The sequence below is a fragment of the Pristiophorus japonicus genome, chromosome 6, assembly GCF_044704955.1.
Source record: "Pristiophorus japonicus isolate sPriJap1 chromosome 6, sPriJap1.hap1, whole genome shotgun sequence".
NCBI classification, from domain to species: Eukaryota; Metazoa; Chordata; class Chondrichthyes; family Pristiophoridae; genus Pristiophorus; species Pristiophorus japonicus.
Genome location: NC_091982.1, coordinates 161,036,560 through 161,061,608, shown reverse-complemented (window position 1 = coordinate 161,061,608; position 25,049 = coordinate 161,036,560). Strand labels below are relative to the sequence as shown.

Below are 25,049 nucleotides of genomic sequence, written 5' to 3'. Positions count from 1 at the left end.
TCATAAAGCCTTTCATAAAGAACAAATGTATGATTTTATTACACATACCACATAGAAAAGCTACCCAGATAGTTATTAAACAAACTGAAAATCATTTTCCAGTAGGAATTCATTTGTAAAGCTGGCTTCTCCATTACTGCAGTGACAGCCTTCGCCAGTCAGGGACTGCAATCTAATTATATTTTCTCTCCACAAATGCTGCCTGACCCGCTGAGATTTCCAGCATTTTCTGTTTTTATTTCAGATTCCAGCATCCGCAGTATTTTGCTTTTGTACTACAATCTAATTGATAGGTTCTGGCCACGTGACAAGTTATCTTATTGTGGGTGACATTTAACTTCAGCGGGGGCACGGAATGGGCGGCAGTGAATTGGCTGTCGGTTACGCACCTTGCAAGATTTTCCCACCCACTGACTTCAGTAGAAAGGAATTTGGTCTGATGTATAACCAGCGACCGATTCATCATCGCGCACTTTGCACTCTCATCAAAGTTGCATTGACCCCATTATTTTTAATTCAACTAGTGGATTTATTGTGCATCGCTCATGGGAATTCTAAGATTTGGAGAATGAATGTCCTGTTTAGCTGCTAACCTTCTCCCTTGAAGGCCACTGCTCAGTTACTCCCCGTAGGTTCTGAGGTCATTTTGAGGCTAATTATTATTGTTATTGGAAGTTCCCCTAGATTGGAAGCAGCTTGACTTCTCATTTCAGGGGGGACAGCAAATAATCACCAGATCAGAAAAGACTAAAGGGCTGTCTTTGTTTCTCATTGGCCTGGAAATTGCGGCCTCTCCGGGTGCATACGATGTGTGCACGCACCCGAAGAGGCCTCGAAAATGCCGGTTCTCGGCGTGCAATGCGCATGCGCCAAGAACCGGCTTTTGCAATCTGTCAGAACGCATGCATCCCCAGGAGGAGAACATTTGCACGCAGAGATTTTGGCTATTTGCTCAACTCTTGCCCAGTGAATGTCCTTCAAACTCTTACGCCTGGTAAAAGCAAGTGTGTAGCCTACTTTTACCAGCATGAGTTTAAAAACATAGAAAAATTAAATTTTATCACTAATTTTTAAATTAAAAACCCTATCCATTAAGGTAAGTTTATTTTCAACCCTATTAAAACATATTTAAAAAATTTCCAAAAAATATATTTTTTTCTAAAACATTCAATTACAATTAATTTTAAATATGTGGTGTTCATTTTATTTATTGTGTTGCGTTTGTGTGTTTTGGGGAGTATTCTCATTGATAGTAATGGCAGCTCGGACAAACGGAGCTCCCATTATTATCAATGAGAATATTACATTGTGCTTGGTGGTCCAGGCCCACGTGATTCCAGGTTGCGCTTACGTTCCCGGGATGTGTGAGCCCATACGCTGGGATGCGCATTTAGGCCTCGGACCATAAATATATGTTCCTCCGCGACCACCAGAAAGCCTCCCACCACAATTTTCGGGCCATTTTCTACATTTTTTAAAGATTGTGCTCAGTCATGATTTTTATAAATATTTTGCACAATGTGATCTGGAAGGGTGGTGGAAGCTGATTTAATTGTAACTTTCAAAAGGGAATTGGATATATACTTGAAAAGATAAAATTTGCAGGACTATAAGGAAAGAGCAGGGGAGTGGGACTAGTTAGATAGCTCTTTCAAACAGCCGACACAGGCACAACGGGCCAAATGGCCTTCTGCTGTGCTGTATGCTTTTATGTTTATGATGGGTAATGTCTGGAGTGTGATGGAGACTCTGAAAACTCTATATAGATAGGTAGGGTTAGATATTGGGCCTCGATTGCAAATGTTGGACAATGGATTTGATTGGTGAATGAACTATTCAAATTGCTTAAGGAATTTGTTTGGTTCTGAGTAAAGCTGGATGTGTACGACCAATGAAATAAAAATTCAAGTTGACCAGATGGCCAGGTTTCACTGCATTAACAGTTCCTAAGTAGCTACAAGCTCGTAATGCTTAGGTTGGTTAAAGTCAAAGGGCAACAGGCTGATCACCTTATCTGGCTTTATTGAAACAGGTCTCGGCTGTGAGTGGACATCCAGGACATAGCCCTACGTAAAATGCTGGGAGTCACATCCCCCCCTTTCTGCAGCAGAAGACGAGCCTGCGACATCCGTGGGGTCTCGAGGAGTTTGGTAGCTGGTGGGGGTTTTGGATGCTGGGGAGGAGGCTCGTGCAGACATGTGGTGGACTGAGAGAGAGATGAGGTCACATTCAGCAGCTGCTGGAGATCTTGTTCAAGGAACAGGGGGGATAGAAAAGAGTGAGTGGAAGAAAGGAAGAAAAAAAAGGAGACACAACACACAAATAAAATTACAGTCATGCGTAGCAACATTCTTTTTTTGGAAAAGTGCATGAATTCAGAAAGAATGAAAGAATGACAAAGGAGCATCCACTAGCATTTAAAATAATTAAGCAAAGTATTCACTGTGTAAAAGCTGACATATTAATCATATACCATGTACATCTCGAATGAAAATGGCACCCCTTTTTACGGGAAAAATAATACACCATCAGTAATGCAAGTGTATATCATTTATGCACCTGATGCACTTACCTGAAATCTGAGGCATGAATCCAGTGTATACCATCTACAATTGAACTGCTATAGTGGAGTGCCCAATTAGAAAGGTACACCACAGCCATGAATAGCCAGATATAATTAAATTACCAGCAGTCACTCAGTATGCAGAGCAACGGAACCGAATTAAACCCATCTGAAGAGTGCTTCATAAGGTTCAATTTTCAGTTTCATGCTTAGTTAGCACAGGAGCTGTCTATACACTTACATTAATGGAAATTGGGACATAATAAAGAGAAATGCTGTTTTTATGGGCACAAGTTTCCACAAGAAAAAAAACGGGCGCCCCTCTGAGCTGGGCGCCTGTTTTTCGCGCCTAAAACGGCGCCTAAAAAAATCCTCGGTATTCTCCACCTACTTACAGGTCCTCTGGCCCTCGGTGCAGCCAGCACGAGCTGTGGGGGGGGGCGGAGCCAGGTCCCGGTGCTGAAAACAGTGCCGGGACCTCTGCACATGCACGCTACAGTCGGCATGCAAGTGCAGTAGCTCCAGGCGCTGAACTGTGTGGGAGGGGCCCGAAGCACGCAGCCCCTAGCCCTGGCTGAAATGCCTCACTGGGGCTCCTTCCACGGCCAGCTCCTGCTTCCCGCCCCCGACCAGACCCGACACCCGCTCCCCGCCCCCCCTCTGCCGACCAGACCCGACCCGACACCCGCTTCCCCCCACCCCCCCCCCCCGGCAACCAGACACCCGCTCCCCCACCACCCCCCGACTGACCCGACCCGACCCGCGCTCCTGTTCCCCGACCCGCCCGCCCTCCCCACTGGACTCGACTCACGACTCCCGGACTGGATCCGATCCGACCTGACCTCTCCCTTCCCTTCCCCTCCCCCCCACCCCCCCCCCCCCCGCTCTCTCTCTCTCTCTTCCCCCCCGCTCTCTCTCTCCCCCTCCCTCCCCCGCTCTCTCTTCCTCCCCCTCTCTCTCTCCCTCCCCCTCTCTCTCCCTCCCTCCCCCTCTCCCTCTCTCTCTCTCTCTCTCTCTCTCCCCCCCCTCCCCCCCCTCCCTCCCTCCCTCTCCCTCCCTCCCCCCCCCTCTCTCTCTCTCCCTCCCTCTCCCCCATCCCTCCCTCTCTCTCTCTCTCTCTCTCTTTCTCTCTCCCCCTCCCGCTCAGCGACACGAACGGCTGCAGAATTCTCCCTGGCTGAAGCACTTTCACACAGGTAGGAAGATGGTTTATTTAATCTTTTCTTGGCTTATAAATGTTTATTCAGGTTGGATTTATTTGTATAATATTTGTAGAAGTATAAATAAGGATTTATTGTCGAATTTAATGAGTTCCCTTCCCCCCCCCCCTCCCCCCTCCTCGTTCTGGACGCCTAATTTGTAACCTGCGCCTGATTGTTTAATGTGTAGAACAGGTTTTTTCAGTTCTACAAAAATCTTCACTGGCTCCATTCTACTTTAGTTTGGAGTACGTTTTCACTGTGGAAACTTTCAAATCAGGCGTCAGTGGCCGGACACGCCCCCTTTTGAAGAAAAAATTCTGTTCTAAACTAGAACTGTTCTACCTGACTAGAACTGCAGAAAAAAAAATGTGGAGAATTGCGATTTCTAAAATAGTCCGTTCTCCACCAGTTGCTCCTAAAAATCAGGCGCGAATCATGTGGAAACTTGGGCCCAAAGTGTGTTTTGATACGTGGATTCCACGTTCTATTTTTGCTATTGCTTTTCCGGCGTTATTCACCTGACAGAAATCATTTACTTTGATATAATTAAGGGCAAGTAAATGCATACATTTTTAATCTCTGCAGTTTATTAAATATTATTTAATTTGTTTAAACTGGCTGCTGGATCTGTCCCCTGGCAGGAAGTGAAAGTCATCTTTGTGAATAATTTACTTCCAAATAAATGTTCAGAAGCAAAACTCTAACTGCACAGACTAACCATCTGTTCGGTTGCCACTGCTCGATTAATATGCTGCAGATTATAGAGGTTGAAGTATTGAAAAGCAAGATGGAATGGGTTATACCATTCGTAAACTCAGCAAGCTCATGGAAAATTATGACAGGAGATTCCTCCTTCAATGAGGCCTAGAAAATGAGGCAACCATAATGTCTGAGATGTTCCAAGTTTGATGAGCTCAGTAGCAATATAGAGACTTATGTTTGTGATATTCACACGAGTAATGGAAAGAACATATGTGGCTGACAAGAGTAGCTGGAATAGTGCCATCGTTGCCATTGATTTTCTGCCACAAACAATCTTCACTCAGCACACGAGCAACACACACAGTGGTAGAAAATGGGTGCCACAACTAACCGGTTTATGGCTCATTTTAGCTCTATTAAAGAATGAGTTTGCTGGTTTGGCAAGTTCAAAATGACTTTTTGATACTAACCACATGAAATGTTTCCCTTAAAGAGGCTTATTTTATAAATTTATATCTGGGATTTTGCTGTCATTTGGTGCTGTCAAGTAAGAAAGACCTTTCATTTATATAGCACCTTTCACAACCTCAGGATGTCACAAAACGCTTTACAATCAATGAAGTACATTTTGAATTGTTATTACTGTTGTAATGCAGGAAACCAATTTATGTACAGCAAGGTTCCACAAACAGCAGTGAGATAAGGACCAGATAATCTGTTTTAATGATGCTGGTTGAGGGATAAATATCGGGCAGGACACCAGGAGAACTCCTCTTCCGTTAACCCGCCACAAGGAAGCACAAATTGTCCCTAAGTCGATTTCCTTCCTTTCCCATCGGATGTATCAAGTCATCAAGTGACAACATTTGTAGATCCCCTCTGATCGTGACAAACATTCTTTTGAATCACCCCAATTATAAAATAAATTAATCTGTACCTCAAACTTCACTTAACAAAAGGTATTGGGTCAATTTGTGCTTCTAATTATTAGATCTAGAAAAGTTTTTTTATTAAAATATATAAATAGCACCATAAATGGCATTTATAATGGATTCCTACATCGAGCAACTGAAATTACAATGCCTGTTTAATGCTTTAATGCTCAGTGACGTATTTTAAAAATTAGAAAAATCACCTTTAGGCTTCCCAGTTGGATGCGATTTCTTTGCATTCATCATGGCCTGCTTCTTTTGAACTTCTGTGATGGCAAAGCCTTGAGAAAGAGCACAATATTACATGAGCACAATTTTAAAATCAAACATGACTTCCATCCGAGAATGACGGATGGAGCGAGTTATATTTGTGAATGGTGTGCAAACAATCTGTAATACCCATCCGAATCTGGGGGGGGGGGAAATGGCCTATTGTGAATGGTGCAGAAAACAATATAATTACATTAACTAGGGAGACTAGATTGGTTGTGTTTTTCTCCTAGCAGATGAGAATCAATTTGGAGAAAGATTAATTTGTGGTGGAGTGTGACATCTCCACAAGGGAAGTTGACGAGATAATTGGAGACATAATGGCTCGTGGTCAAGCTCAGTAGTGGAAATATTTACATTATGGTATTTTTAGACACTAAGGGCCCAAGTTTCCACATGATAAAAAAACGGGCGCCCCTCCGAGCTGGGCGCCCATTTTTCGCACCTAAAACGGCGCCTAAAAAAAAAAATCGCGATTCTGGAGCGTTCTGCAGCTCCTTGTCTGCCTGGCGCGGCGCCCAGGGGGGGCGGAGCCTACACTCACACCGATTTTGTAAGTGGGAGGGGGCGGGTACTATTTAAATTAGTTTTTTTCCTGCCGGCAACGCTGCGCGTGCGCATTGGAGCGTTCGCGCACGCGCAGTGTGAAAAAAACATTGGCACTCGGCCATTTTTGTAGTTCTTTGTAGCTGTTTAATTTTTGAATTTTTTTTTAATAAAAGCACATTGCCATCAGCACATCAGCACTTACAGCCTTCTCACTGTCTCCTTCCCTCCCCCCCCCGCGGGAAAGAACAGGCGCCTCCTCCTCTCCCCCCCCCCCCCCCCCCCGCGGGAAGAACGGGCGCCTCAGGCTGACTGCAGCATTCTCCGTGCCTGAAGCACTTTCACACAGGTAGGAAGATGGTTTATTTAATCTTTTTTTTGCTTATAAATGTTTATTCAGGTTGGATTTATTTGTATAATATTTGTAGAAGTATAAATAAGGATTTATTGTAGAATTTAATGACTTCCCTTCCCCCCCCTCCCCCCTCCCCCCCCCCCCACCTCGTTCTGGACGCCTAATTTGTAACCTGCGCCTGATTTTTGAATGTGTAGAACAGGTTTTTTCAGTTCTATAAAAATCTTCACTTGCTCCATTCTAAATTAGTTTGGAGTACGTTTTCACTGTGGAAACTTTGAAATCAGGTGTCAGTGGCCGGACACGCCCCCTTTTGAAGAAAAAATTCTGTTCCAAAGTAGAACTGTTCTACCTGACTAGAACTGCAGAAAAAAAATGTGGAGAATTGCGATTTCTAAGATAGTCCGTTCTCCACCAGTTGCTCCTAAAAATCAGGCGTAAATCATGTGGAAACTTGGGCCCTAAGTACTGGTTTAAGACATACACCCACTTTAGGATGGCGCAGCCATTAATACCAAGTTATACTGCATTTTCCCTATGACTCTTCAATGGAAATCTTGAGGTCTGTGCATGCTTAAATTCACGTGTACAGAACAGACCATTCTGCCAGCTTTTCAATAACGTACAAACTTAAGAACAGTTTAATGTGCTCCCTGGGATCTTTTTTGTAATGTGGCTTCACATAGGTTGCAGTTATAGAAGCCTAAGTCAGTGTGATTAAGTCTGCAACACTTGTTGAATTAACGTAATATAACAATCGCTTTGCACTTTGAGCCAAAGCCGAACAAAAGGTAAGGTTTTGGGGCCTGATGGGAAGGGCGAGGCGCCCACTACAGGGTGCACTTCCTCTAAAAGGGCATCAGATGGTCTTCCACTGCCACCCAGGACTACTGCCAACCTTCTCCTGGCAATCCCTGGTGGTGGTAATATCAGCAACAGCATAGTACAGCTGGTCCAATTCGCAATGCTGATTGATACACATCCAATCTATTAACTTGCATGCTTTATTAGTTTGATACTGCTCTGCGATGTAATTTTTGCCTAAGGTATCCTATTGCACAGTCAGATTTGCCCTGATATCAACAGTAATTCAACTTCTGGTGTACAATATAATCTATTGAATAGGCGTGTCAGTTCGGTGCTCATATAAATCAAAACTATTTGGGGTTTGGGTTCATGTCAGGATTGAAGACGCACTGCTATAATCTAATTAATGGTCAATTATCCCAGTTCTGACCACCAAAATGTTTGTTACCGCCTCTCCCTGTGTTGCAGATTTTCTGCCCCTTTACTTTGTCCATTACATCATTGCTACTACTGCAATCTGACTGAATGTGAGAGAGCTGAGCTAATACCAGTTGTTAACTTCAGCTGATTCAACATTTGTGTCATTTCAAATCCGTGTTAGTTCAACTTTTAATCATTGTCTGCTGCAGTAACTGTCAATCATTTCCATGATGTCATCAGACCATAAAGATGAATTTAAAAAAAATCTTATTTTTTGTCCTCAACTCTCAAATGATGTCAAAGTTAATTCTACTTGATGCTAACGGATGGACTTTTAAAAGGCAAAGAATGCTGAGAATCTGGGCTGAATTGTCCTAAATCTTCCCCAAGAGGATCAGGGTAGGATTCGACCTCTCGCGTCTCGCTAAAGAGTTTGTAGCCGCGAAGGTCGACATTTGCGTTGCTTGGTAAATTCAATGTGCTAGTACTGGGGAGTATCGCCCGGGAGCATCGCGCCGGAGTACAACGTTCCCGGTATCGACATGGAAACCAAAACATGGAAACACCCCGTAATGACCCCACCAGAGAAAGCTGGCGTGCAGAGCTGTCCCGGGATGCTAAGGGAAGGAATGACTGCATGAGGTACGTGTGATTGATAGTTGTTTTGCGATTTAACTTTATTTGGGGTGAATAAAGTATAGGGAATGTTTTTTGTGTTTTTTGTTCTGATTTTTTTTTGCTTGGAGGCCTCTCTTCGGGCGTTATGAAGCCGGCTCTTTAGCACAGGATATTCAATTATGCATCCGGCCTAACGCCCGAAGTGTGGAACCCTTCCCTTAGCGCTCCACGCCACTCCCAGGTCAGAAAAACTGAATTTTGCTGTTCCCGTCGCTAAAAAATTTCCATCACTAAATTTAGTGACCGCCTGACATGAGCGCCTAAGGAACCCTCCAACCGAATTTCTAGCCCTTGGGTTTTTCCGTGGTAATACCGATGTTAAACAACCCATTAAAAGTTAGACCCTTTTAGATTAGGTGTAACTGGGGTTTTAACACCGTATTGACTGCTTAACAAACGTTATGGCACTGAAAAACAAATTTTAGTTTCGTGGCATGTCAAATTTCTCATTTTAATAGAAAATGCCATTTTTAAGAAACTTTAAAAAAAAGTTATATATATTTTTTAAGTTTGTTCATCTTTATTTCAGGTTTACCATTTCCCCGTGTGACAGCCCCAATCTTTACTTTGCTCTCTATGACATTTTTAAAAAGTTAGAATCAAAGGAGCTTACTTACTTCCTGGTTCCCGGTCTGTAAGAATTCTGCATTTTGATTGGCTGCTTAAACAACTAGTTGATGTCACAGCAGATTCCCCATTTACTGAGGCTGATTTCAATTGCATTTCAGAAAAGCCGAATTTCTCACCGCAGAGATGGCAAGTTCTTTGTGGGGAACTTATTTTGGGACCAGCGACGAACACCTTTGCTTCGCCACTGACTGACCGCACATTAGGGGCCATAAGCATTATGGCTTACTTTTACAGCTGATGATATCCTAGGCTCCAATCTGGGCAAATATTGACAGGTGGTTATGTAGACATATAAATTTATATGTATCTGTTTCCTGAAATCAGGTTCTGATGAAGCTTATGTCTAGCATCTGGCCCAATAGTACATTCCTAATACTAAGGATGGATGAGGTTGAATCTGCTCTCCCGGGGACCGTGCCTATTTCTCAAATCATCTTAAGCAATTAAATACTTTGGAAAAAGTTCACAGCAATGCTGAGGGCCGCTTCATGTTGCAATTTAAACAACAGCAACTGAAAGGGAGGGAAGGCATGAGTCGGTGGTGAAAACTGTCTCAGTCCCTGATATTTGTGAAACGCAATATTTGGTGCCAAGCAGGATCTGACATCTTGGATGGAGGCAGGGTACTTTCAGGCACAAATAGGGTGGTGGCAAGCTTGCACCCTACAAAAAGCTGACCCTTTAGAATTTATATTCAAGGCGACTGAAGGCTGAATTTCTTTGCCACCAACAGCCACGTTGAAGCTACTGCACCCAGCATAAATTGCTTACAAACCAGACATTTACCCGTTTCTTTATCGAGTTGAACCTGTTTTCTTTCATTTTCAAAGGCTTGAAGCCAGCGTTGTTTCACTGAGGACTTCTTTGCGCAGAACAGATGGACCTCATTTGTGAACTTGTTTTGAAGTTTGAAAGCATTCTTGACGCTGATGTTGAAGTCCTTGTCCTTCCCATCTTCTACGTCCACCACTTCCATGCTGTCTGTGTCTATCCTACTTTTGTAGTACAAGATGTCACGACGCAGAAGGTCCTGTGAAATGTGCCACACATCAGATTATACAATCCAGCAGATTTTGATCCGTTGGGCTCCTAGAGTATTAGAATAACCTTCCCACTTTTTTGACCAACACTTTATTGTACTACAATAACAACAGCAACTTTCATTTTATATTAACATAGAAAAATGTCCCAAGGCGTTTCACAGAGGCATAGTAAAATAAAATGGATGTTGAGTTAAAGAAGGAGATATCAGGAGCAGTGACTGACAGCTTTGCCGAAGAGGTGGATTTTAAGGTGGGTCTTAAAGGGGGAGAGGGAGGCGGAGAGGAGGAAGGGTTTCAGGAGGGAATTCTAGAGCATGGATCCTGGACAGCTAAAGGAAGGATTAAAAGGTCTAACACAACTACCTAAATAAAATACAACTGACCCTGGATGAACGAGTCATGTCTTGACCATGGAAATTCCAAGGCACTTCAGAGATGTAATCAAACAGAAATACCACGGGCTACATTATCTTCTCAATAACATGGAGAAAATCTATTTTATACTGTTTGCAACTGTGACACTTTTCATACGTAAATATGTCATCAACAGTAAGAACTGCTAAAGTGGAGTTAAAGATAAAATGTTGCTCCAAGCAGGAGTCCAACTGAGATTTTGCAGTTGTCCATGATTCTTGTTGATATGATTCCTCGGTCCTTTGCCAGACAGGTGGGGAGATCTGGATTAAACAACAGCCTTGACTGCCATTATACTCCAGTTTCCCCCAGATTATGAATTGCCTGATGGAGAGTGGAGAAAATTGGGATTGAATCGTGTATTAATACTGTCATCAGAAAGGCCAAGCCTAGGGAAACGCTGGTGAGTACCTGCATTTGGAGTTTGGCTCAGGAGCTAACTATACTTACAAAATGTGATATTAAATAACTTAAAAGACTCTTTGGCCTTGAAGAGGGAATCTTGCTGCTATATAAAAATCAGATTTAGAAAGAATTCTGACTATCAGAAACACTCCTGTTTTTGCACATTTTCAAAATTCTGTTGCAGCTTAAAAATAATTTTGTTCAAAGGACAAGTGCTAGGATTTTTACTCCAGGACCTGGCCTACACAACCCACTGAGGACTGATGGCACAAAGGAGATGAATTGGCACTTTTTAATATCTCTCTGTTAATTTATTTCTCAGGCAGAAACTACTTTCAGTCAATGGTTATTAGTACTCTATTTAAATACAACTATCCAAACAAATCCTGATTGTTGTAATAGTACATCAGTACCATATCAGCCATGGCTCAGTGGGTAGCACTCTTGCCTCTGGGTCAGTAGGTCGTGGATTCAAGTCCCAGATAAGAGACTTGAGCCCAAAACTCTAGGCGGAAGCTTTAGTGCAGTACTGAGGAAGTGCTGCACTGTCGGAGGTGCCGTCTTTCGGAGGAGATGTTACACCGAGGCCCCATCTGCCCTCTCAAGTGAATGCAAAAGATCCCATTGCACTATTTCGAAGAAGAGCAGGGGAGTTCTCCTTGGTGTCTTGGCCAATATTTATCCCTCAACCAACATCACTAAAATCAGATTATCTGATCATTATCACATTGCTGTTTGTCGGACATTACTGTGCACAAATTGGCCGCTGCATTTTCTATGTTACAACAGTGACTACACTTCAAAAATATTTAGTTGGCTGTGAAGCACTTTCATAGAAACATAGACATAGAAACATAGAAAATAGGTGCAGGAGCAGGCCATTCGGCCCTTTGAGCTTGCACCACCATTCAATATGATCATGGCTGATCATGCAACCTCAGTACCCCATTCCTGCTTTCTCCCCAGACCCCTTGATCCCTTTAGCAGTAAGGGCCACATCTAACTCCCATTTGAATATATCTAATGAACTCGCCTCAACAACTTTCTGTGGTAGAGAATTCCACAGGTTCACAATTCTCTGAGTGAAGAAGTTTTTCCTCATCTCAGTCCTAACTGGCTTACCCCTTATCGTTAGGCTGTGACCTCTGGTTCTGGACTTCCCCAACATTGGGAACATTCTTCCTGCATCTAACCTGTCCAGTCCTGTCAGAATTTTATATGTTTCTATGAGATCCCCTCTCATTCTTCTAAATTCCAGTGAACATAAGCCTAGTCGATCCAGTCTTTCTTCATATGTCAGTCCTGCCATCCCGGGAATCAGTCTGGTGAACCTTCGCTGCACTCCCTCAATAACAAGAACGTCCTTTCTCAGATTAGGAGACCAAAACTGCACACAATATTCAAGGTGTGGCCTCACCGAGGTCATGTACAACTGCAGTAAGACCTCCCTGCTCCTGTACTCAAATCCTCTCGCTATGAAGGTCAACATGCCATTTGCCTTCTTCACCACCTGCTGTACCTGCATGCCAACTTTCAGTGACTGATGCACCATGATGCCCAGGTGTCATTGCACCTCCCCTTTTCCTAATCTGTCACCATTCAGATAATATTCTGCCTTCCTGTTTTTGCCACCAAAGTGGATAACCTCACATTTATCTACATTATACTGCACCTGCCATGTATTTGCCCATTCACCTAACCTGTGCAAGTCACCCTGTAGCCTCTTAGCATCCTCCTCACAGCTCACACTGCCACCCAGCTTAGTGTCATCTTCAAACTTGGAGATATTACATTCAATTCCTTCGTCTAAATCATTAATGTATATTGTAAACCCCCTGGGTCCCAGCACTGAAACTTGCGGTACCCCACTAGTCACTGCCTGCCATTCTGAAAAGGACCCGTTTATTCCCACTCTTTGCTTCCTGTCTGCCAACCAGTTCTCTATCCCACAATTCCATGTGCTTTAATTTTGACAACTAATCTCTTGTGTGGGACCTTGTCAAAAGCCTTTTGAAAGTCCAAATACACCACATCCACTGGTTCTCCCTTGTCCACTCTACGAGTTACATCCTCAAAAAATTCTAAAAGATTTGTCAAGCATGATCTCCCTTTCATAAATCCATGCTGACTTGGACCGATCCTGTCACTGCTTTCCAAATGCACTGCTATTACATCTTTAATAATTGATTTCAAAATTTTCCCCACTACCGATGTCAGGCTAACCGGTCTCTAATTCCATTTTCTCTCTCCCTCCTTTTTAAAAAATTGTGGTTACATTAGCTACCCTCCAATCCATAGGAACTGATCCAGAGTCTATCGAATGTTGGAAAATGACCACCAATGCATCCACTATTTCTAGGGCCACTTCCTTAAGTACTCTATGATGCAGACTATCAGGCCCTGGGGATTTATCGGCCTTCAATCCCATCAATTTCCCAAACACAATTTCCTGACTAATAAGGATTTCCTTTAGTTCCTCCTTCTCGCTAGACCCTCGGTCCCCTGGTATTTCCAGAAGGTTATTTGTGTCTTCCTTAGTGAAGACAGAACCAAAGCATTTGTTCAATTGGCCTGCCATTTATTTGTTCCCCATTATAAATTCACCTGATTCTGACAGCAAGGAACCTACATTTGTCTTCACTAATCTTTTTCTCTTCACATATCTATAGAAGCTTTTGCAGTCAGTTTTTATGTTCCCTGCAAGCTTACTCTCATATTCTATTTTCCCCCTCCTAATTAAACCCTTTGTCCTCCTCTGCTGAATTCTAAATTTCTCCCAGTCCTCAGGTTTGCTGCTTTTTCTGGCCAATTTATATGCCTCTTCCTTGGATTTAACACTATCCCTAATTTCCCTTCTTAGCCACGGCTGTGCCACCTTCTCTTTTTTATTTTTACGCCACAAAGGGATGTATAATTGTTGTAGTACACCTATGTGATCTTTAAATGTCTGCCATTGCCTATCCACCGTCAACCCTTTAAGTATCATTCGCCAGTCTATCCTAGCCAATTCACGTTTCATACCGTCAAAATTTCCTTTCTTTAAGTTCAGGACCCTAGTCTCTGAATTAACTGTGTCACTCTCCACCTTAATGAAGAATTCTACCATATTATAGTCACTTCTCCAAGGGGCCTCGCACAACCAGATTGCTAATTAATCCTCTCTCGTTACACAAGACCCAGTCTAGGATGGCCTGCTCTCTAATTGGTTCCTCGACATATTGGTCTAGAAAACGATCCCTTATACACTCCAGGAAACCCTCCTCTACTGTATTGCTACCAGTTTGTTTAGCCCAATCTATATGTAGAATAAAGTCACCCATTTTGAGATCATGAAAGGTGCTACAACAACGCAACTTCTTTCTTCTTGGCATGGTTGGGAGGAACCAGTAACTTTGGACCTATGGTTTCCAAAGCTCAGTGGAGTTTGCCACGCCTCATGTCTGTGTCTGTTGTACACTAATCGATCGAGATTGATTGCCATGATTAGCAAACAACTCCATTATCTTTTTATTATGCGACTACCAGGATGGTAGGAGGTGAACAAGGTGGACCTTTTTTCATCTAGCAATCCCTATGTTCTTAAGTTGTTGAGATGTCCTCTGTAATTAAACAGTTCAAAGTGTGAAGTCTTATGTAGTTTCTGATGGTGCTTTTACCTTCTTGCAAAAGACCACTTGATGGTCAAAGAGGAAAAAGATTCGTTGTTTGCTCTTGGCCTGCGGCTGGGAGACCTTTGTTAATTCACCAGAGTAGATAAGCTCTGAGCTTCGGGCCAAAACATCTTCACCCTGAGGAAAGAAAGGAAGATCTTGTAGGAAGCAGCTTTACATGTTTAGTCTACAAAAGGGTTGCAAGTCAGGAACTCTTGAGAGAGCCCCTCTAAATAGGAAGCAAAGTAGCACTTAGCCTGTTAATTCTCCTGCATATAAGGTAACATAATGGAATGTATAGCATATGAGAGCTGAATGGTGGTTGTATTGGGAACAGTGTAATGTCAGAAATTATACAAAAATGTCCCCTGTCCTAGGGACAGGAAGTACTTCTCTTGTGGTAATATGCCTTAAAACTGACTTGGGAGCTTTGAGCTGCCTATATTCATTCTAGAGTATTGTGCCATTGATCATATCGCAGTTCATGCTGTGAGTACAGACCAAGTTTGCACTTGTTAAAATTGTAAGAGGTCAGGGTTTGCTTTGAATTTTGATGGCTCCTGCAGTAACTGTCCTCTGGTGTTGGTTGTGTCAGCTGCCCTAATAGCCTGCTTTAGACAGTCACTGTCACAATTGTCGAATGACTGACTATTGTTTCAGTTGCTAGTTAAAATAAGCATTTTGCTTACGAACCGGCACCTTACTGATGCTATCCCATTAGGCTGAGGTGTAAAACTGAAATTACACACACCTCCTTCAAAATGCTTGAAAAATATACCAACTCCTCTGTGATCAACGTCTGTCCTCTGTTGGCTCGAATATAATTTACCAACTTTACAACACAGAGCAATGATTTTTTGTGATCGATTTTCCGCACCCTGAAATTAAATTACACGTTCTCTAGATTGTTTAACTCGGGGAGATTTATACTATTATTGGGTGGTGTTAGATGCATGCCCTGCTGCTAAATGGCATTTACATAACTGTTACTGATGAGTTATGAAACTGACAAAAGTGTTTTATTGCACTGTAACTTACAAGTATTTAGCACTCACGAGACCACATCAAACAGCAGATAGGTGCATTTTTCACACTTTAAGAAAAGGAGATTTCAAGATGCCCCCAAGGATTCCCCTTAAAGTAATACACCATATAAATGATATTTTTTTTTTTTAATTTTTCGTAGCCAATCTTTCCAATTCTTTGTCAGATCACAAACGTCAGAGGTCACCTTGCACACATCAAGGATCACCCTGCGCTAATGCTCTTAGCCAAAAGGCCTAGAGCCCAAGCACCGTTCCTGGAAGTACTGCAATACCAGGTTCGTGCCATGGAGGTGGATGGGTCAGCAACCCCACACACCTCCGTGGAGATGGATGGGTCAAGCCACCCCACCCACCTCCTATTTCCCCATACACCATATAAATGATATGGAACAACATATGCTGCATCAAGTGCTGGCTGTTTTCAGCGATGTATCTCTTAACACACACGACATCACGGAGTTGCACTCACAACTTCCTGTCAGAGGGTTTGCCAAAATGTACGGGAAGGAGATTTAAAAGACAAACAAGTAGTCCACCTAATGTGAACTAGTCAGCTCGATTACGCAAGGAGCTTTGGGAAGCCCTTTGATTCCTCGATTGTAGTATCACCAGGTTTTGTCGCTGGGCCACTGTCACAGGCCAGCAAAACTGGAGAAACAAGCCTTTTCTATTATTTAATCATTTAAACCTACCAGGTGAGCGTGTGGTCCCATCAATGAGGAATTTTATTGCATTGAATGTGTCGGCACATGCAGAAAATGATGGTGGTGCTGACTGCAAGAAATTGGACTTCCAGTTCTTGGAGATGCCAATGGGTTTCCACCTCTTGCCAAGTCCCCAAACTCTATGGTGGTCAGGACTGGTGGACCATGGCTGGAGTTCTTGATGGAAATTCACTGAAAGCCTTGAATAAGTAACGTATCCATGACATAAGACGTATTAAATAAGTGGAGGAAAGATGGGCTCCATCTTGAAAACCAGACTTCAGGCATCCAGTTTACATAGTGAAAATTTCCAGGCAGTCCACTGGAAAATGGACTTAAAAAAAAAATTATTCATGGGATGTGGACGTCGCTGACAAGGTCAGAATTCATTGCCCATCCCTAATTGGCCTTGAGAAGGTGGTGGTGGTGAGCTGCCTTCTTGCATTCAACTGAGTGGCTTGCTGGGCCATTTCAGAGGACAGTTAAGAGTCAAACTCATTGCTGTGGGTCTGGAGTCACATATAGGCCAGACCCACAGCAAGAACAGCAGAATTCCTTCTCTAAAGGACATTAGTGAACCAGATGAGTTTTTACAACAATCCAGTAGTTTCATGGTCCCCATTACTGATACTAGCTTTTCATTCCATATTCTATTTAATTATTTTGAATTTAAACTCCCCAGCTGCCGTGGTGGGATTTGAACCCATGTCTCAGGTTCATTACTCCAGACCTCTGCATTACTAATCCAGTAATATAACCATTATGCTACTGTACCTCCCAGTTCAAAACCAGAGAGTGGCCAATTTTATTTGTAAGCAAAGGGACTGTTCACTCCATATCAGGCAAATAGAATCTCTTTATGTGGATTTCTCAGAAGTATGGTTCATAGTTATGAGGAAAGATTTGAAACATTGTTTTTTCTAATCACTGGAACAGAGATGGTAAAATAATGAAAGGTTTGAGATGGCAATTATGAGAAATTGTTTTCACTAGTACATGAATCAGGAATAGGAAGGTACGGGATGAGAATTTCCTACTTTGGCGGAGTTTCAGATTTCTTCACAAACCCTCCGAATACAACGCAACCTTGACTCATTTCCCTGGACTGAGGGTCACTGGATATGCACAGTAAGAATTCCCCTGTCATGAGGGAACCTAGTTATGTCAGACAAAAAATCCTGCTAGGCTTTAACAGGATTGCTGCTGCAGCACTAGAAGAGATGGCCAGGCATTTACAAGGGCAGAAGATCAACACAGCCTTAGCTTTGTAGGCCTCAGCAAAGACCAAGGCCTCTACACAGGTTAGTGAGTGGGAGCCTATAAGGAGATAGAGTCAGAGACTGGGGCCCTGCCCTGTTCTTCCCCTGCCGGCCCAGCTTCCCCACTAGCATTTGTATGTGCTGGGTGGGGGAAGGGAAATTGAGGTTAGGTTGGCTAGGCCTCATTGCCAGAATTTGGCTGATTTTCCTCGGTTATTTTGCCCCATTTCAGGTAGGACTGCAGAGGAGAATCTAATCCATAGACTCACAATTATTACAAATGTCAAGATACAATCATTTCTTTCATAGAGGTTTAGCAGAACATGGAGTTCTTTACCACAAGGGGCAATTGAAATTACAACATAATTTAAAAGTAAATTGGATAAACATTTGAAAATGAATAATATAAAAAGGGCACTGGGAAGTGGGTTAGAACAGACAGCTTCAGCTGAAGAGCTCGAACCATCAGGGATGGGATGGGCCGGGCCGAATAGCTGCCTGCTGTGCTGTAAATTCAGTGCTTCTAAGCACGATGATGGGCTTTTGCATGCCTCAATTACCTGGCTGAGCAAACAAAGGGTGCATACACAAAAGGAAACTATATACGTTTTGATGAAGAGGAAATTCAGCAAAGCCTATAGATCACTCATACAGCAAAGACTGCGAGGGAAGACAACGGTTCATAGTGTCCTGTCTCCTACCTCCCAATTCTCGATTGAACTCTGCCACTGAGCAATTTTGTCGAGGTTCTCCAGCCGCCTCTTGCGCTCGTTAATCAGCTTGGCGACATTCTTCATGGCATTCAGCGCAGCCTCAACATCATTGTAATCCCTGTGTGAAATAAGTGAATATTGATCTATTCTAGGTAGTGATAGGCGCACAATCAAATAAGCAAACCCTCTGTGAATACAATCTGAATGACTTTAAATGGAAAACCATCACTAAGTTGATCTGCTGTAGCTGCACTTTATTTGTACACAGCAAATCATTCCTGTGTTTTATTCTTAGTCATATTTTTTCTTCCAGCTGTCCCAATTGTGTTTTAATCTATGAATCATACCCATCAAGGGTATACAACTACCTGAACCATACAAAACTGTTTTTAATCTAAACTGATTGGTATTGCCTTGACAAGTACACAAGTATGGTATGCAACCATTGTCAGTTTTTAAGTTGAGGAACTAAGGCCTTGCCATCCTATGAAGCCTTTGGCCACGATTTACGACGCTCCCCTTAGCTTTTTTTCTGAAATACTGTTCAAGTTTCGTATTTGTCAAGGTGAGGGTGTCCATGCTGAGGAAAGGAACATTTTCTCACCCCATTATCAGTTACAATGTCTCTTAGTTTAGGTATCGCATGAGCTGGAAATGGATACAGAGAAAAGACCAAATAAACTGTTGTTCTATTCACACAGGCCTCCCCCACTCTGTAGTAAAATCTCATGTGTAATCACATTGCTATTATCTGGGTATCTTTGCATCAAGCAGCCAACATTTAGTATTCATATGTGGCTTCTTTGGTCCAATTTGCATCAAGGAGCCAAAAGGGCCGAATAATTACTAAGAAGGAGAGTAGGTCATTCAGCTCCTCCAGCCTGTTCTGCCATTCAATATGGTTGATCTGTACCTGAAGTCCATTTATCTCCACATCCCTTGATACCTAAAAAAAAACGACTGACCTCAGTCTTGAAAAGTTCAATTGTCCCAGCATCCATAACCTTTTGAGGGAGAGAGTTCCAGATTTCCACTACGCTTTGTGTGGAAAAAGTGCTTTCTGATTTCACTCCTAAATGGCCAAGCTCTCATTTTAAAGTTATGCCCCCATGTTCTGGATTTCCCCACCAGAGGAAATAGTTTTTTTGCATCTACCCTATCAAATCCTTTTATTAATTTAAACACCTCAATTAGATCACCCCTCAACCGTTCCAACTGAAGCATAACTTCCTCACTTTTATACCGGGCAATCCGACCTATAGCGGCTGCACTGAGGTAAGTAATGTCGAGCTCAGGTAAGTGTGATTGCTTTTACTTTAAGATAATGATCAACATTCCATTAGCCTTTTTGATTACCTTTTTGTACCTGTGCACTGACATTTAGTGACACCCAAAACCCTTTGCTCATCCACAATTCCTAGTCTCCAGAAAATATTTGTCTTTCTTGGTAGTAAATGACCTCACACTTTCCAGATTGATCTCCAGCTTCTACCGATGCTAGTGACAGGGGAGATCAGAGACCAGCATTCACAATCCACCTGCTAGTAAATGAAATGTAGCAAAAACCTTGTGATCCAAATGTTTGTATGTTTCTCCATTGCATCTTTTCAGCTCTGTATGTGGCATGTAACATTCCTTAGGACAAGAGGGCAAACTGACAATCAGTTCTTGGCGCTGGAATTTCTGTTCCAGGCTGCCTCTGTTTTCACCCCAGAGGGGTGGCAATGGCGGCAGTGAGCTCCCCTGGTTGGGCGGCCAGCCTCCAATGCCCCGCCGGGGTTTTCAGTGTCGGTTTCAACGGGACACAGAGCATTACCGCCCAGACGAGGCGAGCCGGTGCGCAATGACCCTGGTTGCGACACCGGCTCAATTTTTTTACTCCAACCTGACCCGTTGCACTGCGTAGAGCGCCGTGCTGGGACCGCCTGTGAAAAGGGGCGGTCTAACCTGTAGTGGTTGCAGTGAGGTAAGTAATGTCGACCTCAGGTAAGTGTAATTATTTTTACTTTTATTTTGCGATTTAAGTTGTGGTGGCATGGGCTATGTTTGGAATGTTTTTGGTGTTTTTTGCTCAGATTTCTTTTCTCCCCAGGCCTCTCTTAGAGCACTCCAAGGCCTGCTATTTAGCTCGGGATTTTCACATGCTCTGCCGTCCTAGCACCCTAAGAGAGGTGTGCAATGCCTCCCTTAGCCCTCCGCCCCACACTCAGGACCCAGCTGCTCAATTTTGCTGACTGAGGCGCAAACTATTCCCGGGCAGTATCAGGACTACCCCGTTGTCATTAACATCCCAAAATCCTAAAAGCCTAAAATCCAGTCCTGACTTTTTCCAATGTCAGTCCTAAGCCAGCTATTCGAAGATACGCAAGAGCAACCCAAGCTAACTTGGCCTCCCATTCCTCTGTGCATTAGCATCAGGCCAATGCAGTTGCATCGCAATTGGGAACCTGCTGTGTAATAACTGTTAACTTGAAATTTTGTTGCGGGAATAAATCAACTATGAATTATTGTAGCTAAAGCTGACAACAGGAGAATCAAAATCCAATTATTTGATTTGAAATTCTCCATTTCAGTTATCCCAAAGAATGATCTAGTGTGCCTGGATGCTGGTTCCCTGACTGTGGATCTGCTGCCCAGTGTAATCTCTCTCAGTCCTTACCTGTGCTCGGGGTTGGTGTACTTGAGCAGCTCAGCCAGCTGGAGTGGATATTTGCAGATCTTCTGTACCGGTGTGAGCAGAAACCCGTCCAGTGAGATGTCGATCATCTTCTGGAGCAGCCGACATGCCTCAAAAAAGTACACGTACTTGTTGATCTTCATGAGCTTGGACAGTTCTGCATAAGCATTGGGATGGTTGTTGCAATATTCTGAGTATATCTGGAAATCTGTCCGCTGAAATAAAGGAACCACACAGAAATGTCAGCAGCGGATGAACAGAGGAGAAACGTCTGCTGGGATGGGTTGAGCCCCATTTTCTCCCCACTCACAGATATTGAGGGCTCAGGTTTGAAATGCTACACTGGGCAGGGTGAGCTGGTGCCAGCTGGGCTTGGAGTTAGGTTCTACGGTTGGTTTCAGTGTCCTTGGGTTGGTGGGGAAATGCTAGCTAAGGTACCCACTAGCTGGTGATATCGATTGGAAAAGTCGTTGAGTGTGGACATCATGTGGGTGGGCGGGTAAGTTTACTGAAGGGGTCTGCCGTATGTTTGGAGGGAGAGCCACAGCGACCCTGGAAAAACAGCGGACAAGCAGGAGAACCACTGTAGAAATTCACCCCGCCGTGTGAGAGCAGGATTGGGTTCTGCTGTGATGCTCTCCCAAGTGGAATGGTACACTTGCTATTTGGGCTCACGCATGTAGAATGGGTCCTCAGATGAGGGGAGGTGGAGAGTTGTCGGCACTGTTGGAAAATACCTCCGCAACAGCCAGCTCATCGGGAGAAGAAAGCAGAAACCTATGGAAAAAGATTAAAAGGGGCATTCTCACTCTCGGCACCTCTTTAATGGCCGAGCTCAGTCTTCTCCTCCGAGCCTAGTTACTTCCAATTAACTTGTTTTTTTAAGCAATAAAATTGATTGGCACCCACACTCCTGCAAAAATCAGGATTGACAAAGAGTTCTTCATAATAGTTTTCAGAATAATCAGTACAGCACTACAGTATAAACAGGAAATATGGTGGGAAGTCGCGTAATAACCACAGTACCCAAATCTTGAGGACGACATTCACAAGTTGCTTATTACCATTACTTATTACCAGATACTCTATGCTCATGTCATACTCTGTGAGTTCTACTGTTTTATGCAACATGTCATTGATTTTGCTTTTCTGACGGAAATAACGCAAATTAAATTCAAACCACAATCTAATTTCCTTGTTTGCTCACCTTAAATTTAAATAGCTAAATAGAATCAGTTTTATGTTTTAAATCTCACTTGCCGCAAAGATCAGCCAGAGAGGAAAAAAAACTGATGAATCCGTCACTGACTGCACAAGTGTGGAGTGTAAAATAACACTTTCACACCAGTGACGACATCAGTAATCATAAGTTTGGGGAGTTCTGTGCAAGCATTTGTGCTTTGTGCTGCAATCAAAATGTCCGCCTTGGTTCAGTGATAATAGCCTCGCATCTGAATAGCAGGTTGTGGGTTCAAGCCCTACTCCAGAGACTTGAGCACGTAATCTAGGCTGATACTCCAGCGTGGCACTATTGGAGGTGTCGTATTTCAGATAAGATGTTAAACTGTGGCCTTGTTTGCTCTCTTGGGTGGGAGTACAAGATCCCATGGTACTATTCCAAGAAGAGCAGGCGTGTACTAGCTATCATTTATCTATCAACCAACACCTAACTCATATGGGCTGGATTTTCGGTTCGTTGTCATCTCTGTTTTCATCCCGGAGGGACGGCAACGGCAGCGGCAAGCTGTTCTGGGTGGGCGGCCAGCTTCTAGCGCCCCGCCAGGATTTTCGGGGCTGGTTTTGGTGGGGCTCAGAGCATTACTGCCCGGAAGAGTGTGCAATGCCCCTGGTTGCGTTAGCGGCTTGATTTTTGGCTCCTGCCCGACCCGTGGCACTGCGTATAGTGCCGTGCTGGGACCACCGGTGAAAACGGGCGATCCGACCTCTAGCGGCTACAGTGAGGTAAGTAATGTTGACCTCAGCTAAGTGTGATTGTTTTTTATTTTATGTTTTTTGTGATTTATATTGTTGTGGCGTGAGTTATTTATTGTGAATGTTTTTCGGGGTTTTTTTCTCCCCAGGCCTCTCTTACAGCGCTCCGAGGCCAGCTGTTTAGCTGGGGATTTTTGCGTGCTCAGCCGGCCTAGCGCCGAAAGGGAGGTGTTAAATGCCTCCCTTACCGCTCCACCCCACACTTAGGGCCCAGCTGCCCAATTTTGCTGACTGAGGCGCAAACTCTTTCCAGGTGCTATTAGGACCACCCCTCCGTCATTAATGACCCGAAATTTTAAAAGCAGAAAATGCAACCCATGATCTGGTCATTGATTTTATTGCTGTTGTTGTGCAAATTGGCTGCTGCATTTCCTACATTACAACAGCTGTAATTACATAACAAACTTTGCTCCCTCGTCACCTCCATTCCTCAACTTGGCCACTGTCTGAGACTAAACCAGACTGTTCACCCATTACTCCTGTGCACGTTGACCTACAATAGCTCCCATTCTGGCAAAGCCTCGATTTTAAAATTCTCATCCTTGTTTTTAAGTCCTTCCATGACCTCGCCCCTCCCTATCTCTGTAACCTCCTCCAGCCCTACAAGCCTCTGGGATCTCTGTGTGCCTCCAATTCTGACCTTTTGCGCATCCACAATTTTCTTCATGCTCTCCATTGGTAGCTGTGCCTTCAGCTGCCTTGGCCTTTAGCTCTGGAATTCCCTCCCTAAACCTCTCCACCTCTCTCTTCTTTCAGTTGCTCCTTAAAACCTACTTCTTTGACCAAGCTTTTGGTCACCTGTCCTAATATCGCTGTATGTGCCTCGGTATCAATTTTTGTTTGATAATCACCGTGAAGCGCCTTAGCACATTTACTACGTTAACAGTGCTATATAAATGCAATTTGTTGTTGTACACTTCAAAAGTTCTTCATTGACTGTGAAGCACTTGGGATGTCTGGTGGCTGTGAAAGATGCTGTATAAACGCAAGTCCTTCTTTGCGTTCTTCTAATATCTCAGTGACTCTGATTCTAACACTTGTGGAAGAACGACTATTAATCAATCATTAAAAAATGTTTAAATGGTCTCCTTGATCAAATGACTTCACCTGTAACTAGAGGAAGGGCCAAAATGACTCACATATTCAAGGAAGCAGGAACCGATCTCACTCAGGTGGGGCTGATCTTTGTTGAATTTCTTCTCCAGACCTTTAAGAAATTTCTTCTGGAATTTGTAAAGGTCTTCAATGTTCCCAAAGATGGTGCGTAACTGCTCCTCTGTGAACATGTCAGTCCTTTTCCGGCACTGCTTAACATAACCCTGTGGAAAAATGCGTAGCTTTATCCGAGGTTCAACTGAGTGGTGGGGCTCGGAGGTGACACAATTGATCTTGCACTTAATGTGGGATGGTTAACTCCCTCATTATTGTTCTAGCCATATTATAGTGTTTGGATGAATCGGTGCTCAGCCCAAATTCACAGGTTCCTTGAATTTCTAAAGCAATATATATTAATATTGCACCATTGAAGCTCTTGCACTGAAACTGCAACAGGCTGTTGCACAGAATGGTTGGATGTAGGTTCATCCTGGGAATATTCCATGTGGCAAGTCGATCAACTTTATCTATACTATCAGCATACTGTGCCTTTCCCCAGAGAGGAAGGGAAAATCAGAGGCCAGATCACCAAGGCAACCCTTCCATATTGGCAGAGATCCGAAATCAGGGTTAGCCGCCTAATTTCTTGACTAGGATCAGTGCACGGCAGGGGACTTAATGGAGGAAGGAAAATTATTTTACAATTGGGCAGTCGGTCCACCCCACCAATATCTCAGTGTGTTTAACCAGTCAGCTGAGCAATACAGACCACGAAGGTCCCAGATTTGATTCTTGGTCTGTGCTGAGTTGCCAAATCTCAGCCAAGGCAATGGTAGGTGTGCTACAGCTGGTCTCAGTGGCCATGGGTTTTGGGGACTAAACAGCTAGGCTCACACTCTCGGAACTGTGCATGTGTTGACGTTGGGTGAGGGAAGGATCAGGCTTG

The 25,049-nt window shown here is 43.5% G+C and overlaps 1 protein-coding gene across 3 annotated transcripts in view; it reads right to left on the bottom strand.

Annotated features, from left to right (window-relative positions):
- arhgef4 (Rho guanine nucleotide exchange factor (GEF) 4) overlaps positions 1–25,049 on the bottom strand; it is a 401,442-nt gene that overhangs the window by 11,904 nt on the left and 364,489 nt on the right. For 2 of the 3 annotated variants that reach the window (XM_070883351.1, XM_070883350.1), the window contains exons 6-12: positions 24,148–24,327; positions 20,999–21,231; positions 18,328–18,457; positions 14,624–14,755; positions 9,892–10,135; positions 5,603–5,680; positions 2,010–2,247 (exon numbers count right to left, since the gene is read on the bottom strand). In XM_070883351.1, coding sequence (XP_070739452.1) covers positions 2,021–2,247; positions 5,603–5,680; positions 9,892–10,135; positions 14,624–14,755; positions 18,328–18,457; positions 20,999–21,231; positions 24,148–24,327 — 1,224 coding nt within the window. In that variant the 3' untranslated portion in view covers positions 2,010–2,020. The remainder of the gene's footprint in view (positions 1–2,009; positions 2,248–5,602; positions 5,681–9,891; positions 10,136–14,623; positions 14,756–18,327; positions 18,458–20,998; positions 21,232–24,147; positions 24,328–25,049) is intronic. The other variant, XM_070883348.1, reaches the window with a different exon arrangement.